General features: G+C 42.0%; 1 protein-coding gene across 1 annotated transcript; it reads left to right on the top strand.

Moving 5' to 3' along the window:
* The first annotated feature begins 568 nt into the window (after nt 1-568).
* Nucleotides 569-15,606, top strand: LOC132820644 (NXPE family member 3-like). The gene is made up of 4 exons (XM_060832845.1): nt 569-1,284; nt 7,770-7,843; nt 12,462-12,671; nt 14,981-15,606. Exons 1-4 carry the CDS (start codon nt 569-571, stop codon nt 15,526-15,528), a joined length of 1,548 nt encoding a protein of 515 aa, XP_060688828.1. The 3' UTR covers nt 15,529-15,606.
* The last annotated feature ends 1,979 nt before the right edge of the window (nt 15,607-17,585 follow it).

Consider the following 17,585-nt stretch of genomic DNA (forward strand, 5'->3'; position numbering starts at 1 on the left):
ATTGAAAACTGGATTTATGAAATGTCTTTTGAGATTGTGACTTAAGTTATGAGATACAGTTCTACAGACAGACCTAGTACCTTCACTTACAAGTCACCTGACCTGAATCAGGGTCTCAAACTGAAGCTCAGGTCTGTTCCTCATCCTCTGCCTCATCCTATGCTCTTCCAACAGCTGCCATTGCACAGTGTGACGTTTGGGAACGCAAACTGATTGTGCATTTTTACCTCAATAATCAGTGTGGAAATCAACTCTGCACAGACTGGGAATTAAACTGGGAACTTTCCGGGCCTGGTCACTTTCAGGAGAAGATCACTGCGTTGTCAGGGAATCAAGGGTTAGACTTTCTGATGACCTGTTTCTTCTTGAGCTGAACATGCAGCAAATGAATGAATTAATGCTCACTACCTCATTGAAGTATGTAATCCTTTGATTAAGATGCTGCAATTCTGAAGAATTCCCTGTTATTTATGAAAAATGGTTTTCTTCTTCATAGTACGATAAAACTGCAACTCCTGGATCTGTGTCCGAATGGAGAAGATATCCAGTTCCAAAGTTTAATCACACCATGATGCAGAAAGTGGAGACAAGAAATCCCCATTGGACAGACAGGCTGATACAATGTGGCTACCAGATTCACAGCTTCACCCCTGAAGAAAAGTCAGAGGGAATGTCCCTTATGAAAATGATCGAATGGCCTAAGCCCCCCAAGTCTGCTGTGCCCTTTCTGAAAAGCAGTGACCCAGAATATGTTCGCTTTGTAATTTTAAATTCTGCAAAGACTTTCTATGTGGGGGATCAGCTACAAGTGATGCTGCAGATGAGTGATTTTGATGGTCACCCAAAGCGATATGGGGGTGACTATCTCCAAGCTCGGATCCACACCCCAGCTTTAAAAGCTGGTTCAGCAGGAACTGTTATAGATAACCAAAATGGAATTTATTATATTAATTTTACTTTATCATGGCCAGGGAAAGTTGAAGTCTCAATTTCATTGGTTCATTCCAGTGAAGGAATCCAAATACTCAAAAGGCTACGTGAGGAACGAATCTCAAGAGTTTATTTTCAAAGTACCTTCAAGAAGGGGGATATCTTACGGACCACTCAATGTAATCTTTATTTGCCTCAATCTAAACCACTCTGTGACTTTACTGATCCCAAGACTGGGGAGCCCTGGTTCTGTTACAAACCAAAGAATTTTTCCTGCTCTGCTCGTATCAAACGTGGCTTAGCAGGATTTGAAAAAAATCTCTTAAAGGGAGAAGAGAAGCGCTATTTCCAAAGGTATGTCAGTTGGAGTATTTTTATTGCTATTTTGTTTTCTCATTCATCTTTCTGACTCAGATTCTAATAGAGAAGCACAGAACCAGACTTCTCAACATTGGAAAGTAACCTTCACTTTGGGATACAGTATTTATATCCTTTTAGGTGCAAAGATTTGGAGCTGTTATCAAATTAAGAAAGTTCACCTGCATGCTCACTGTCAACAATTGAAAGTCAAGTTATCATACACTATCCTCAGACAAATCTAAGAGTGTCCTAAGTGTAGCTTGGCAGAGTTCATTGGACTGATCCACATCTTTACTTGATATGTTCATTGGATTTGGGCATTGCTGGCCAGTCTAATATTTATTGACCATCTCTAAATACTCTTGTGAGGGTTGTGTTGTCGAGGCATCCCTTTGATCCCATGCTGTCCATATGGTGTTGCTGCACACAGTGGTCTGAATTTGCTGAGGAATCGAGAGTGTGGTGCTAGAAAAATGCAGCAGGTCAGGCAGCATCTGAGGAGCAGATGAATCGACATTTCAGGCATAAGCTTTTCATCAAGAATGGCAGGGGAGATGACCTGGGGAAGGGGTGCAGTGAGAGAGGGACTCACTAAGATCCTTGGGAAAGAGAAGGATAACTTCTTCAAGGGTAGGCATCCTTGGAAGAGGCTTCACAGTGACATTAAAATGTGGATTGTAGATGCTGGAGATCAGAGTCGAAAGTGTGGTGTTGGAAAAGCACAGCAGGTCAGGCAGCATCCGAGGCGCAAGGGTATCGATGTTTCGGGCGTAAGCCCTTCATCAGGAAGGGTATCAGGAAGGTTTGCCATTCCTCATTTGCTGAGGAATAGCAATCACACCCAGTTTGCCACTCAGTTCCTAATGTTCTTTTGTATTAAGGAATAGGTCTGCACAATCTCTGCAGCTCTTGTAACTATGTAAGATGTGCATGAGGAGCAGGTACAAGGAGAATAGGTGTCAAGGTGGGAAGAGTGCAATAGTGCGTGGTAAGTAGGGTGCCAGATGGGTAGGATGCTGGGTTGGAAAGGAGGTAGGGTCTCTGGAGTGTGTAATGTAGGGTGGCTAATGGATATTGGGTCTGGATGAGTGGGGCATGAGTTATGAATCCTTTGGGTGTCGGGTATGGGTTCCAGGGAGGAGGGGGATCCAGTAATAAAATGGTGCATTTGGATCTGTTTGCAGGGTTTTCCCAGGTCCTGGATTGAGGGAGCGGTACAAGCTTGTGGACAAACAGAACTTGATGTCAGGGATTGGATATTGTGGTGGATTGTGTCAGGTCCCACAAAAAGAGAGGGGATGCCAAGCCCCAGGGGGTGGCAATGAAGAGGATGAGTGTTGGGTCCAACAGCATCAGTGGTACGGGAGTGTCAGTGTTGGGGAATGTTGATATTGCATTGACCTCCACCCAATCTGATGATCTCACAGTCTTTGGATTGTGGCCATTGAAATCTGCATGTGTTCCCTCGGGAAATGAATGTGGTTTGAGCAGCTCTGGGTCGTCCTTAGTAAGTATGTGTATGAACTTAATGGAAATTATCTTATTGCTATCATGCAATAAACTATCTTGTTATAGAATAAAATACCCCTTCTGTTCAGTCTCACCAGTTGTTTATCCTCCATCAATAATAACTAGACAGGCCTTAGACTCAGCTTTGATAAAGGAGGATTGGTGACAATGAACAACTCAGATCAGAATACAACATGGAGAGCAGCTGCATGGATTCAAATGGAAAAAAAATGTTCAAAGAAAAGGGATTTAGCAATTTAAGAGCATGACTGTGTTAAGAAAGCTCAGGGAGTCAGCAAGGAGATAAAATGCAAAAACTGTCAGTGAGCAACAGTCAGGGGATCAACAGCAGGGATAAAACATCATTCGAAAAACCATCCTTCATGATGAAGCTCGTAGAGACACAGGAGGAAGCATATAGGTTAGGGAAAGAAAGACAAAAGAAACAAAAAAACCTGAGCATGGTACTGGGGGAAATGTATATTTCTGAATGTGGACCAATCAAGCAGTTGCTTTGTCTTGGATGGTGCATATGTTTTGAGTGTTGGTAGAGCTACACTCATTAGGGCACATGAAGAGTATTCAATCACATTCCTGACTCATGCCTTGTAGATGGTCGACTGACTTGAGAAAGTCAGGAAGTAAGTCCTTTGTTGCAGAATTCCTAGCTTCTGGCCTGCCCCTACAGGCAAAGTCCTGCTCAGTTCAGATCCTGGTAAATAGTGACCCCAAGTTACCGAAACTAGAGCATTCAGCTATGGCAATGCAATTGAATTGTCAGATTCTCTCTCGTTGGGGATGGCCATTGCCTGGTACTTACATAGTGTGAATGCTATTTGCCAGGCCAAGCCTGGATATGATCCAGTCGCACTGTGCATGGGTATGGATAGGTTCAGTATCTGAGGAGTTGTGAATGAACATTGTGCAATTATCAGTGAACATTCCCTGCTTTTGACCTCATGATGGAGGGAAGGACATTGTTGAAAAAGCTAAGATGGCTATGCTGAAGAAACTGCCCAGAGGAACTCCTGAAGAGATGTACTGGAGCTGAGATGATTGATCTTCAACGTTATCTTTTATCCTCGGTATGACTCCAACCTGCAGAGAGGTTTCCCTCCTGAGTGTCAGTCAGTAGGTTAGTACAAAGAAAGTGCTGCTTGTTAGGACAGTTGACAACACCTTCCTTCACATTACTGATGATCAAGGGCAGACTGATGCAGCAGTAATTTTCCAGCTTGGATTTGTCTGTTTTGTATGTACAGGAATACACTAGATGCCAACGTTGTCACTGTACTGGAGCTTTACTAGGGCTGTGACAATTACCGGAGCACAAGCTTTAAGTACTGTTGCCAGAATCTTTCCAGTTCCATCGTCTTTTTAGTATCTAGTGCCTTCAGCTGGTTCTTGATATCGGAAGGAGTCAATCAAATTGGCTGAAAACTGGTATCTGTGATGCTGGGCACTTCGAGATGAGGAGAAAGTGAGGTCTGCAAATGCTGGAGATCAGAGCTGAAAATGTGTTGCTGGAAAAGCGCAGCAGGTCAGGCAGCTGACGAAGGGCTTATGCCGAAACGTCGAATCTCCTGCTCCTTGGATGCTGCCTGACCTGCTGCGCACTTCGAGATGAGGCCAAGGTGCATCCAATCAGTATTTCTGGGTTAAGATTGTATTAATCTTTCACCCTTATCTGCTACATTGATGTACTGGATTCCTCCATCATTGATGAGCTGAGGTCAGATCTGTTGATTGTGGAAACACTTATCTTTGTCTATCACTTTCTGTTTATTGTGGTTGACATGCAAGTACTCCTGTGTTTTTGCTTCAATGTACCTCATTTTTTGAGATGCTTTTGCTGCTCCTGACATGCCCTTTTTGGTCTTCAATGAACCAAGATTGATCCTCCAGCATGATGGTAATGGTGCTTTGGAGGAATATGACAGACGTATGGGTGCAGATTGTGATTGAGTCCAATTTTGCTGCTACATCACATTCACAGCTGCTCATGAATAGTCAGTCTTGAGTTGCTAGGTCTGATCAACATCTATCCAATTAGCATGGGTAGTGCCACACAACACCATGGAGAGTATCCTAAATGTGAAGATGGGATTTCATCTCCACAAGAACAGTGTCCTGGTCTCTCCTCCAAGTACTCACATGGACAGGGGCATCGGCAGCGGGCAGAATGGTGACAGTGAGGTCAAGTATATATTTCCATTGTGTAGATTCCCTCACCATTTGCCCCAAAAGCAGACTGGCAGTTACTGTCCTACAGGACATGACCAGTGAGGTCATCAGTGCTTCTGCCAAGCCAGTCTTGGTGATGGACATTGAGGTCTCACTATAAACTGAATCATCACAAGCTTAGGTTGATAGTGGCAAGTAACATTCATTACAATCATATACCAGGCAATGAGCATCTCCAACAAGAGACAGTTATATTATCTGACCTTTAAATTCAACGGCACTCCTATTGGCCTCACTTTCAACATTTTGGACATTTCCATTGACCAGCAATTGTACTGCACTAAACAAATAATACTGTTCCTCCAATGCTTCAGTGAGTACCTCACCTCCTGACTCCTCAAAACCAGTTCATCATCTGCAAGTTACGAGTCATGAGTGTGGGGCAATTCTTTACACTCTCCATCTAACTCCAGAAACACTCACGAACCTCCACCTACCACAAAGCACCATGCTTGCTTGCCACCTTATGCAGCCCCTTCAACATTCCCACTCTCCACCACTGGCCATGATGCACTGCAGTAAATTACTAACACTTATTGACACCCCTTTCTAACCAAACACCTCTCCCCTGGGGCAGAACAAGGGCAGCAAAAACATGGTAACACCACCAGCTGCACATTCCTCTCCAACTTCCACACGCACAATGATGACTTGGAGCTAAAATGTTGTTCCCTTAAAGTCACTGGGTCAAATGCCTGAAACTCCCTTCATAATAGCATCATGTGTGTACCTACACCAAATGGACTTGTGCAGTGCAAGCAGACAGCTCACTCGCACCCTCTTGAGGGCAAGTAGAAATGAGAAATAATTTCTGTCCCATTCAGCAATGCCCAAAAATCATAAATAAATAAAATCCTGCCCAAAACTCCCACAATATTCATGCTAACGTCCTGGTGTACAAATCTTTCTGCTGTCTCACCTCTCTCTGGCTCTGTCACTTCCTCCAGTCTGTAATCCTCGAAGATCTCACATTTTTCCAAATCTGAGTCATTGATCCCTGGACCTGCTGATTTGTTGATTCACTGTATTGTTTGTGTACTTACATAGGAGTCATGGATTCGGAAGAACCCATCACACAATGATACCTGCACCGATAAATAGTATAAATTAGTGTTTGTTTTCATACAGATGTGACAATATATGGTAAGACTCCATGACTTTATTATGGCCTTTTACATCTGCTCCATATCCTTTGGGCCTGTGCCAACAGCTGTCAGACCAGAAGGTTGAGAATTCCTTCCAATCCACCTTGCTACCTTTCCCTCCTGCTTTATAATGCTGCCTAATGCCAACCTGCTCAGCTAAACTTTTCTTCACTTCCCTGACCCTGAATATCTTTTGGTGACTTGGTATCATGTTCCTTCTGGTGATAGCTTGATGAAGAGCCTTGGGGCATTTTACTACACAAGGGTCAATATGGGTTATCTAGCAGTTACTGACTCTGATAAAATGAGAGACATGGTATAGTCGCAGTACATTATTTGTTATTCATGCTGATTGAACCACATTTGTTCAATGATTTCCCTCATGTTATTGGAGAAGCACCATCAGAAATTCAGATTGAAGACATTTCACAACCTCTGTTGGGTAAATCATCAGACTTGAGAATGGCATGCTTTCACCCTGGCTCAGTACATACTAAATAAAACTGAAAGAACTGTGAATGTTGTAGATCAGAAACAAAACCAGAAATTGCTGGAAAAGCTCAGCAGGTGGCATGGTGGCTCAATGGTTAGCACTGCTGCCTCACAGCACCAGGTACCTGGGTTCAATTCCACCTTCAGACAACTGACTGTATGAAGTTTGCACGTCCTCTCTGTGACTGTTTGGGTTTCCAGCAGGTGTTCCGGTTTCCTCCCACAGTCCAAAAATGTGCAGGTTAGCTGGATTGTTCATGTTAAATTGTCCATAATGTACAGGGATGTGTAGCTTAGGTGTAATATCAGGCTACAGGGAAAGTATAGGTCTGGTTGAGAGAATCGATATGGATTTGTTGAACTGAATGGCCTGTTTCCACACTGTCGTGATTCCATGAAGTCTGGCAGCATCTGTGGAGGGAAATCAGTTATTCAAAGTTTTCCAGTCTGGGACCCTTCCTCAATACTGATCCTGCCAGACCTGTTAAGCTCTTCCAGCAATTTCTGTCTTTGTTTCAGTACATTCTAAGAGGGCTGACCAGTCTGATGTATGATCTGCAAACTCTATGATCTTGGTGTTTGAAGGGTTGAATAGTTGAGTTACTCAGAGGGTGTTGTGGACTCTGTCCACTGCCTTGACTTTGGCTTCAACATTCTCTGATTGAAGTCTGTTCAATCACTCATTGCTTCCCTGAAAGCCTGTTCTCCATTCTGAGTGATAGTGAGCTAGGCTCATTGAGAATCTCTTCAGATCATGCTTCAATAATATCTCTGAAGCACCTTCTCTACTCTCCTGGGAATCTCTTGCCGTGATGTCCAGACAAAAGCAGTTGCTCAGGAAGTTGGTGTCAGGTTTGTGAATGAAATGACACACCCAGTGAAGCTGGTTCTGGGTGATGACTGCTGTTTACACTGGGAATGTTGGTTAGGGACAAGAGGCTGGCAATTCATTTATAGAATTTAGTGGATCAGTGGTAACTGTAAAATTCAAATTGTCACTATTGGTTTGAGAAATAACAGAGCAAAACATATTATTGGGCTATCTCCTGTCTACAGTCACTTGTTACATTAATATATTTATATCTACAGTCGTATCAACCTCAAGCAGCGCATATTACCCAGTGGCACAGGATACATAATGGTAGAGCCTTCACCTCAACCAAGTAAGTTAATCATACATTTATAAATGTGGAATTGTAGATTTGGTATATCAGAGGAAGTATGAATTGTCATACAAGGTAGTTGAACTGAAGGGGTTAACTCTGAACCTTTGGGATAGCTCCTCCCATTGATATATAAATGATTGTCTCGGGGAGCAGCAAGCCAGTTGCAAATCACTAGCTCAACAATCTACAATCATGTTGCATAAACACAGCTGTATCCTTCCAGAAACAACAATGTCTTTTACATTTTACAATAGAGTTCACCAGTTAGCTGTAGTTAATCTGAAGCTAATATAACCTGTTATTATGTGTTATAAACCACCACTTGTTACTCAAATTCAGGCCTTTTTGCAAAAAACTTATTATGATTAACCCTTCATCACTTAATACTGGTAAGCATCACAGACTAACATTAAAAGAAAGATTGGTGCCAGAAGTTTTACTCTCATCACTTCCAAAGTAGTAGCAAGCTGCACAGAGAGTGCTGCCCCATACAACCTGGTGTTTGGGAATACAGATTCCTGTCTTCAAATCTGAATAAACTATTGGGAGAAAGGATCTAAATGATCCGTAAAGAAAAAAGATGTTCTTCAGACAATAAGTGAGTTGTCACTATAAGAGTGTGTCAGTGTTAAAAAGACAGTCAGCCTCTGTGACAGTTGCAGCTGAAGCTGCACTCAGTCAGTCTGGACTGGAAAAGTTGCAGTAAAATGAAAGCTTGAAACAGCAAAAACCACAGGATAAATGTGTGAAAAAGTTAGTGAGGACTAGAAAGCGTTGTATTGTCTCGAGGTTACTACACAATACGCCATTAAGGAAAAAAGTGAAAGAACTTCAGATGATGGAAATCTGAAACAAAAACAGAAATTGCTGGCAAGTCTCAGCAGGTCTGGCAGCAGTTGTGGAGAGAAATCAGAGTTAACGTTTCAGATCCAGTGACCCTTCTTCAGAACTGAATGTAATCCTGAGTAAACATGAACTGGTCCCAGAGGCAAATTGTTAAAATTGTCCAACCTTCCATTACTGGCCTCAACAAAATGATATTGAATTCCAAAGGGTTAATGAACTTTATTTCAAGTTGTTTCCAGGGATTTAAGTTAGATCACACCAATTAGAACCTCAGAGATGTGATTCTCCTTGTATTCAAAATCTTCCTTAGAGTTTCCATAAAATCTGAGAGAGTCATAGAGCCACAGCACGGAAACAGACACTTCACTCCAACAAGTCCATGCCACACGTAATTCCAAACTAAACTATTGCCACCTGCCCCCTCCTGGGCAAAAGTGAGGACTGCAGGTTCTGGAAATCAGAGTCGAGATTAGAGTGGTGATGGAAAAGCACAGCAGGTCAGGCAGCATCCGAGGAGCAGGAAAATCGACGTTTCAGGCAATAGCCCTTCACCTGCCTGCTGCTGGCCCATATGGAATAACAGTCTCCAAAGCCAAGCAGTAGGCCATCATCACAGATGACTGTGAATCAATACACAGAACCCACCAGTTTCCCATTTTGGTTTCTTGCTTGAAATGTAGTGGATTTATCTGTCTTTCTCCTCCAGAACTTAACTTTTCTCATAAGCCTGTTTTGTCTTAACATTGGTATACAAGAATGATACCTGGGTTGCAGGGAATATGTTTGAGGAAACATTACACAAACCCCGTGGATATTTTCTCTAGAATTCAGAAGGTTGAGGGGTGATCTGATTAAAGTCTTCAATATATTAACAGGAAAAGACAGGGTAAATGTAGATAACCTATTTACACTGCCTGGGCCTTCTCGAACTAGGGGCATAGTGCCAGAATGAGGGAAGGACCATTCAGGAGAGATGTTTGGAAGCATTTCAACATGCAAATAGGAGTAGATATTTGGAATTCTCTTCCACAAAGCTCAATGAATTCAGGATCAATTGTTAATCTTAAATCTGAGATAGATAAAGTTTTGTTATGCGAAGGTATTAAGAGATATGTGCCAAAGTCAGTTGTGTCATATTAGGCCACGGATCAACCATAGTCTCACTGAATAGGAAAAAGGGCTCAAAGGGTTAAATAGCCTACTAGTGTTCTCATGTTCCTTTATAACACTGTCATTGTTCAGAAGGGCCAGAGCAGTTAACACCATCTCTGGCTTGGGAAGGGGTGCTGACCACGGTCTGTTGAGGGAGAGGGTGATTAGCATTGCTGCTGGTGCTGGCATGATCACCAATGGATTTATAACAGTTAAACACCTCAGCAAGCTTTACACCAGCTGTAAAAATCTCTAAAAGGTCTGTGTGTAAAGCAAGGGTAAGCGTAGGACAAACTTCCCAGGTCTGTGTCTCTGGCCAATCGCACAGCAATCTCAGTAGGATAGAAATAACAATCAGAAGGTTAAACCTGCTGTAAGACTGTCAGGTGTAGACCAGAAGTGTAGGCCATTCTGCCCATTGAGTTTGCTCTGCCATTCAATGAGATCATGACTGATCTCATAATCCTCAACTCCACTTTCCTGCCTTACTCCAGTAACCCTTGATGCCCGAACCAAATAATATTTTGTCTCCCACAGCCTTTACTATAATTAGTGATGTCTTCTGTGGGAAATAATTTGATAGATTCACTCTGTTACCACCTCTGTTCTAAGTGTGCAGTCCCTAACTCTGAGAATATGTCCTCTAGTTCTAGCTTTTTTCCACAAGGGGACACAACCTCTCTACATCTACTCTGGTGAAATCTCCAAAGAATCTAAATCTCCAAAGCATGTTTCAATAATGTCATTTTTTACTCTTGTAAACTCCAATGAGTATCGGCCCAACCTCCTCAATTTCTTCCCCAGACCCTGGATTGACCTAATGAACCTTCTCTGGACTGCTTCTAGTGCCAGTATATCTTTCCTTAGATAAGGGAATTAAAACTGTGCACACTATTCCAGGTGTGGTCTAATGAATGTCTTGAATAGATTGAGCAAGAAGTTTTTACACTTTGATTTCTGGACGTCATTCCCTTTTGGTATAAGTGTCAACTTTCCATTTGCCTTCCCAATTACCAGCTAAAATTATAAACCATCTTTTTCTTATTTATGCATGAAGAGCCCCAACTCATCTGTGCTACAGCTTTCTGCAGTCTTTCTCCATTTAAATAATAAATGCTGGACAGACAGTAACGCTCAGTTCCCACAAATGAATAAAAAAAGATATTCAGCTTCTCTATGCTTCCTGCCAAAGTTCCAAATCACATTTTTCACATTATATTCCAGCTGCCATATTTGTGTCCACTCCCTTAACTTGTCTATATCCCTCTGCAGACTCTTTTCTGTCATCCTCATCAGATGCCTTCATATGTTTGTCATTCACAAATCTGGCCATATTCACTTGCCTCAAAATCATTAATATAGACTAGAAATAACTGTGGACACAGAAATTGATGGAGAAACTCAGCAGGTCTGGCAGAATCTGTGGACAGAAAGCAGAGTGAACACTTTGGAGTCAGTAGCCCTTCTTCAGAATGATGAAGAAGGTTGATATTATGCAGAAGATGGGTGAGGATAAAAGATAGAATCCAACTAAGAGGCTTACACTGCAAAATAAATCGACAGAAATTTCAGTGAAGTACTTCATTAATCTTTGGAATCCATTAATGTTTTTTCCTGTGCAAAAGTGCTTTTATACATCAAGAATTACAGAACACAGCTTTAGATGTAAAATATGCTTGGGTTATTCAAAATTGATGCAGAAGTGTGTGCATTACAGGGTTATGGACTGAATACATAATCAGCAGAGATATGCCAGAAAGTGTTCATATTCTTGATGTTTTATGGCAAGGATAACAAGGACAGTCAAAAAGTGTTGCACTGGAAAAGCACAGCAGGTCAGGGAGCAGATGAGGAACAGAAGAATCGATGTTTTGGTCATCAGGAAGTGGTGGGGGTGTGGGAAGGGGGCTGAGAGATAAATAAGAGGGTGGGGTGGGGATGGGATAAGGTAGCAGGGGAAGTGATAGGTAGATGGGGGTGGGAGTGATGATGATAGGTCAGGGAAAGGGTGGAATGGATAGGTGGGAAGGAAGATGGACTGGTAGGACAGGTGCCAAGTTGCAGAGTTGGATCTGGGATGAGATAGGGGAAGGGGCAATGCACAGTGTGTACTTGCTATTGCCAGTGACAAGAACTTGGACTGGGGACTAATTCAAAGAAGCCAGTGGTTAGGATGTGGGAAAGAGCTGTTACTTTCACATTTTATTTCCTCTTTTCTTTTATGGAGAAAGTTAAACAGTCTAACAGATAGCCGTATACACAGCATGCTATATTTAATGGAACATGATCACATTTTCCACATTTATCCTGTGTAGTGGCCTCACCATCACCCAACTGAGCTGAGCTCTCCCAGTGCAGACCAAGCATTAACAGTGGGACTTCCTTCTCATGACAGCTCAGTGACAACAAGTGGTGTATTTACCCACTGACACAGCCTTGTTCAGAATATTACTCAGATTAGTTTTCTCACTGTGCATGTGTACTTCCTGTAGCACCCGCTCATGGTCCTCTTGGGATTGCTACTACCATGGAATCTATGATTAAAATAATGAAAATATATTGATAACTGAAGGTGTAGTGCATCGTAATTTTTCTGTCTTTTTCCCTTTACTTTCAGCTCCGGCTCTTGGAAAATGTGTCCGGGGACAGCCCATTGTATCACCATCTGGTTTTTATTATAAGGACCGATGGATGTCAATGACCTGCAATATCTATCACTTTGACACTCCTGCAAAAATGACAGACTGTCTTCGTCAAAAAAGAGTTTATCTGTTTGGAGATTCCACTATGCGTCAGTGGTTTGAATACTTGATACAAATGGTTCCAGGTTAGGCAATTATTGTGTCTTTCTGTTAGTTTCTATCATTTTGTACTAATTTGAAAATCTGTCTGTATGACCTTATGTGCTTCCATCCACCTGTCCATCTGTTAGCCTATCTCTATCAGTTGACTTGTCTATCTTTCTTTATTATCGTGTCTGTAGCATAGATTATAAATTAAATGCATATATGACATCTGAAATTTGTCAATCGTACTTTTTAATTTGTTAAAAGTATCCACTGTCTTCTATGACCAAGTCAATTTTGTAACCAGCTTATTGACTCACAGTCGATCCCATGTGACCAAATCTTCTGGACAAGCCTACAATGACGGACCTTGTCAAATGCCTTAGTAAAATCCATGCAGATAACCTCCACTACCCTCATCAATCAACTTTCTCACTTCCTCAAAAACCTCAATGAAATTTGTGGGACAAGAATTCCCCCATACGAAGCCATGCTGACTATTCCTAATAAGTCAATTGTCTTCCAAATGCGAGTAAATTGTCTCCCTAAGAATAATGTCCAAGAATTGTCTGGCCACTGATGTAAGACTCACCAGCCTATAATTTCCTGGATTATACCTGTTGTCCTTCTTAAACAAAGGAACAACGTTGGCTATTCACCAGCCCCTGGGACCTTACCTGTGGCTGAAGAAGATACAAACATCTCTATCAGGCCCCAGCAATCGTCTCCCTTATCTCCCTCAGTATCCTGAGATAGATCCTATCTGCCCCTGGCGACATATTACTTGAATGTTTTTCAGCACACACAACACCTACTCCTTTTTAATATCAATATGCCCTGGAATATTAGCAACCGCAACATGACCTCCCAACTCCTGTAGGAGAAAGTGAGGTCTGCAGATGCTGGAGATCAGAGCTGAAAATGTGTTGCTGGAAAAGCACAGCAGGTCAGGCAGCATCCAAGGAACAGGAGATTCGACGTTTCGGGCATAAGCTGCCTGACCTGCTGCGTTTTCCTGCAACACATTTTCAGCTCCCAACTCCTGTACTCAATATTCTGACCAATAAAGGAAAGCATACCAAACACTTTCTTCACTATCCTATCTCCCTGCGACTCCACTTTCAAGGAGTTATGAACCTGCACTCCAAGATCTCTTTGTTCAGCCACACTCCCTAGGACCTTACCATGAAATGTATAAGTCCTGCTAAGATTTGCTTTCCCAAACTGCAGTACCTCGCATTTATCTGAATTAAACTCCATCTGCCACTTCTCAGCCCATTGGCCCATCTGGTCCAGATCCTGTTGTAATCTGAGGTAACCCTCTTTGCTGTCCACTACACCTTCAATTTTGGTGTCATCTGCAAACTTACTAATAGATTAAAGCAGTTCTAACAGTTGGTCTGGAGTAATTCTGACGGTGACATAACCATAGCCCTCATTCCTGCTCTCTCTCACTTTGTGAATTCCTTCCCCTCCTCGTTCAAGTTGATAATTTGTCTCATTCATGTGTTTTGCTGTCACTTTCAGGCCACTAACTCCATTCCTCGTCCATTACTGTCCTCTCCCTGACTGGATCATGTGTCAATATCTGATCCAGTCTCTGTTAATCATTTTGCTGCAAACAGAGTGCGCTGGAGAAAGCCAAGGTACAGCAGCATCTGTGGAGAGAAATACAGTGAATATTTTGATTCTGGTTAGACTCTACTTCTGAGGAAAGAAATTATGTTGCTTTGGAACTGCAGATTGAGACTTGCAAAAATATAGATTTTTTTTGTTCGATATGTTCACCTGGTGTAGGTAGAAATTTTCTTTGTGTGATCAGTAACTGATTCATTTAATTGACTCTGAATAAATTCTGATTGAATGTTGCCTAATTAATAATGAAGGTCTCCCAGATGCTCTCACCTCTGTGAATCCACAAAGTTAGTTTCTAATTTCTGTTCACGCCCTCAGAACTATTCTTTTACAGGGAAGAGGAAAAAAATATCTGACACTATTAACCTGTTACTGTGACGTCGTTAGAACATTGGGAACAGGTCAGCAATCAGCTGTCTCTTCAATGCAGAATGGCACTTGAGATTAAGGGGAGGAAATGTAAATTGTCATACAATAGCTGAAAGCAAATTAATGAGATACAGGAGGTATGTACCTATTTCTCAGCTTGTCTGTGTTTGCTGCATGATACTGCTGTACATTTCATGTCTGTAACTCATGCATTAGAACAGCAGACTGAAAAACATGCAGACAAATTTTGAGATCTGCTGTCTACAGTAGAGAGCCGTTTTAAGTCCATTAACATCAGCAATGCTGTGGGTTAGAATGTAATGCAATTCTATTTTCTGTGTTTCAGGTCTCAAAACATTGGATCTTGGTAATCCTATCAAGATTGGTCCTCATCTTGCAGTGAACGTGGAGAACAACATTGTGGTAGAATTTCTCCCTCATGGTCTTCCCATCCAATTCCGCACCTTTCCAAGACACCTGCGTTATGTTTCAAATGTACTGGATGAAATTAGAGGAGGACAAAACACAGTTATAGCCATTACCCTAATGGCCCATTTCACCCCATTTCCTCTTGAAGTCTATATTCGAAGAATACAGAATGTCAGGAGATCGATTCTCCAGTTACTCGACAGGAATCCGGATACACTGGTTGTAATAAAGACGGCCAATGTCCGGGAAAACCCCCCACAGCTCGTTCCCTATTACAGTGACTGGTACGCTTATCAGATTGATTCAGTGATGAGGAAGATGTTCACAGGTATCAACGTGGTATTTGTAGATGCCTGGGAGATGACCATAGCACATTACCTTCCTCACAATATACATCCTGGGAGAATTATTATAAAGAATCAAATAGATGTGTTTCTTTCATATGTGTGCCCTTCTGTAAAATGATGACATTTCTACGAAATCAGTTCCAATCAGGGTTTTTTAATAATCATATGATTCAAAGTTTAAATAACATGTTCATACCTTTGGGCTCTGGGCACTGCTACTGGATATCACTGTCTGACACGTGTCCAACAAATCAGGCCTGAAATGAATATCTGTGCACTTCACTCAAACTGATCAAACAGACACACACTCTCTTATAAACATACATACCTTCTCTCACATGCACACACATAACTGTCACACACACTTATCCTTTTGCACACAGACATACTGTCTCACATACACACACACATTCTCTTGCACACACACATATTTACACTAACACAGCTACATACTTACACATCCACTCTCTTACATAGTCTCTCTTTCACACACACACATCTTGTCTCACACAGAAAAACACTCACATATACCCTCTCTCACACAAACACACAATCTCTCTCACTCACATACAAACTCAAGCAGCTCTCTCATAGACACATACTCTCTCTCGTACACATAGACATACATCCTCTCACATATATACAGACACTTACATACATTCTCTCATGCACATTTTTGCATACACACACATCCTATTCCACACACACTTTCTCTCTCTCACACACCTACATAAACAAACAAATTATCTCACATACACATCCCTTACATCTACACATACACATCCTGTTGCATACACTCTTACACACACATCCTCTCTCATGCATACATCTTCTTGCATGCACATGCACAGACTCTTTCTCATACAAACACACACACTCTCTGTCTGTCACAAACACTCTCACACAAACACATGCACCCTTGCATTGTTTCTCACATATACGCTCTCACACACAAAAACTCAAACATACATCCTCTCGCACAAACTCAAACAAACCAAACACACGCATAGTCTCTCTCTCTCTCTCTCTCTCTCATGCACACAAACATACATGCTCTCTCATACACTCACACATGCAGTCTCTCATAGACACACAAATACGCATCTTTTTGCATTCACACAAACACACACTCAATCTCTCACACAGACATTCTCACACACGCATCCTCTCGCAAGCCCCAGCAGATGCACATATGCATTCTCTCACATGCAAACTAAAGTGATTTGAATTAGTTCAGCCCAATAGGAGGGAGCTGGACCAGTGTCAAGGACTCCACACGTGAATAAAGTGCAACTTGGTGACAAGGTACTGTCCTCTGTGGAGTTATTTCAGTGATGACAGGAGAAGAAAGTGCAGTCTTGAAGAAATTCGCCTGCGACGGTCGTTTTTGATTTGGGATAAGAGTTTCAAGCATCGTGCCGCTATTTGGGAAGCTTGATTCATTTCATTCTGTCATCAAAATCTGGGACTGGAATGTTAAAAGAATGTGCTTTTTTTTCAGGCAAATGACATTGGTGCAGATGAAAAGAAATGACTAACTCTCCTGACAGCTTGTGAACCTGCAGCTTTTTCAATTATTAGGAGCCTGACTTTCCCTGCGGCATGGAATACTAAAACCTTTCAAGAGTTGATGGATTTAGCTAAGGAACATTACAATCCCAAGACTCCTGTAATTCTGAAATGCTATCAGTTTTATTTGGCAATTTTATAACTGGGGAATCTATTGGGATTCTTGATAAGGTTAAGACGACTGGCAGAGGCATGTGACTTTAGTTTAACTCCTAATGAGATGCTGAGCGACCATTTGGTATGTGGGATTAATGATGTAAGCCTGCAAAAGTGCCTACAGCTGAAGCCCAACGGGACTTCAAATAGGCACTACAACTGGCTTTATCATTGGAAAATGTGGCAAATGGAGCAGAAAAGTTTCAGGATAAGCCAATGGAAGTGGACACCCTCATCAGGCTGACTGAGCTTTGGGGACACCACTTGTGTGAAGGCAATTGCATCACCTCAGTCAGACCATATTCTGAACAGAAGTATTCTAGGTTAGCTTAAAGCAAAACTCCAAAACAAGGCCAAGCCTCGGCCAAATGGTCAATATTTTCTTCAAGATCTGGGATGGCAAGCCATTTTCGACAGCTAAAGAGTCCTACTGTCGTGGTTCTGTTCGCC

The sequence above is a fragment of the Hemiscyllium ocellatum genome, chromosome 12, assembly GCF_020745735.1.
Source record: "Hemiscyllium ocellatum isolate sHemOce1 chromosome 12, sHemOce1.pat.X.cur, whole genome shotgun sequence".
NCBI lineage: Eukaryota > Metazoa > Chordata > Chondrichthyes > Orectolobiformes > Hemiscylliidae > Hemiscyllium > Hemiscyllium ocellatum.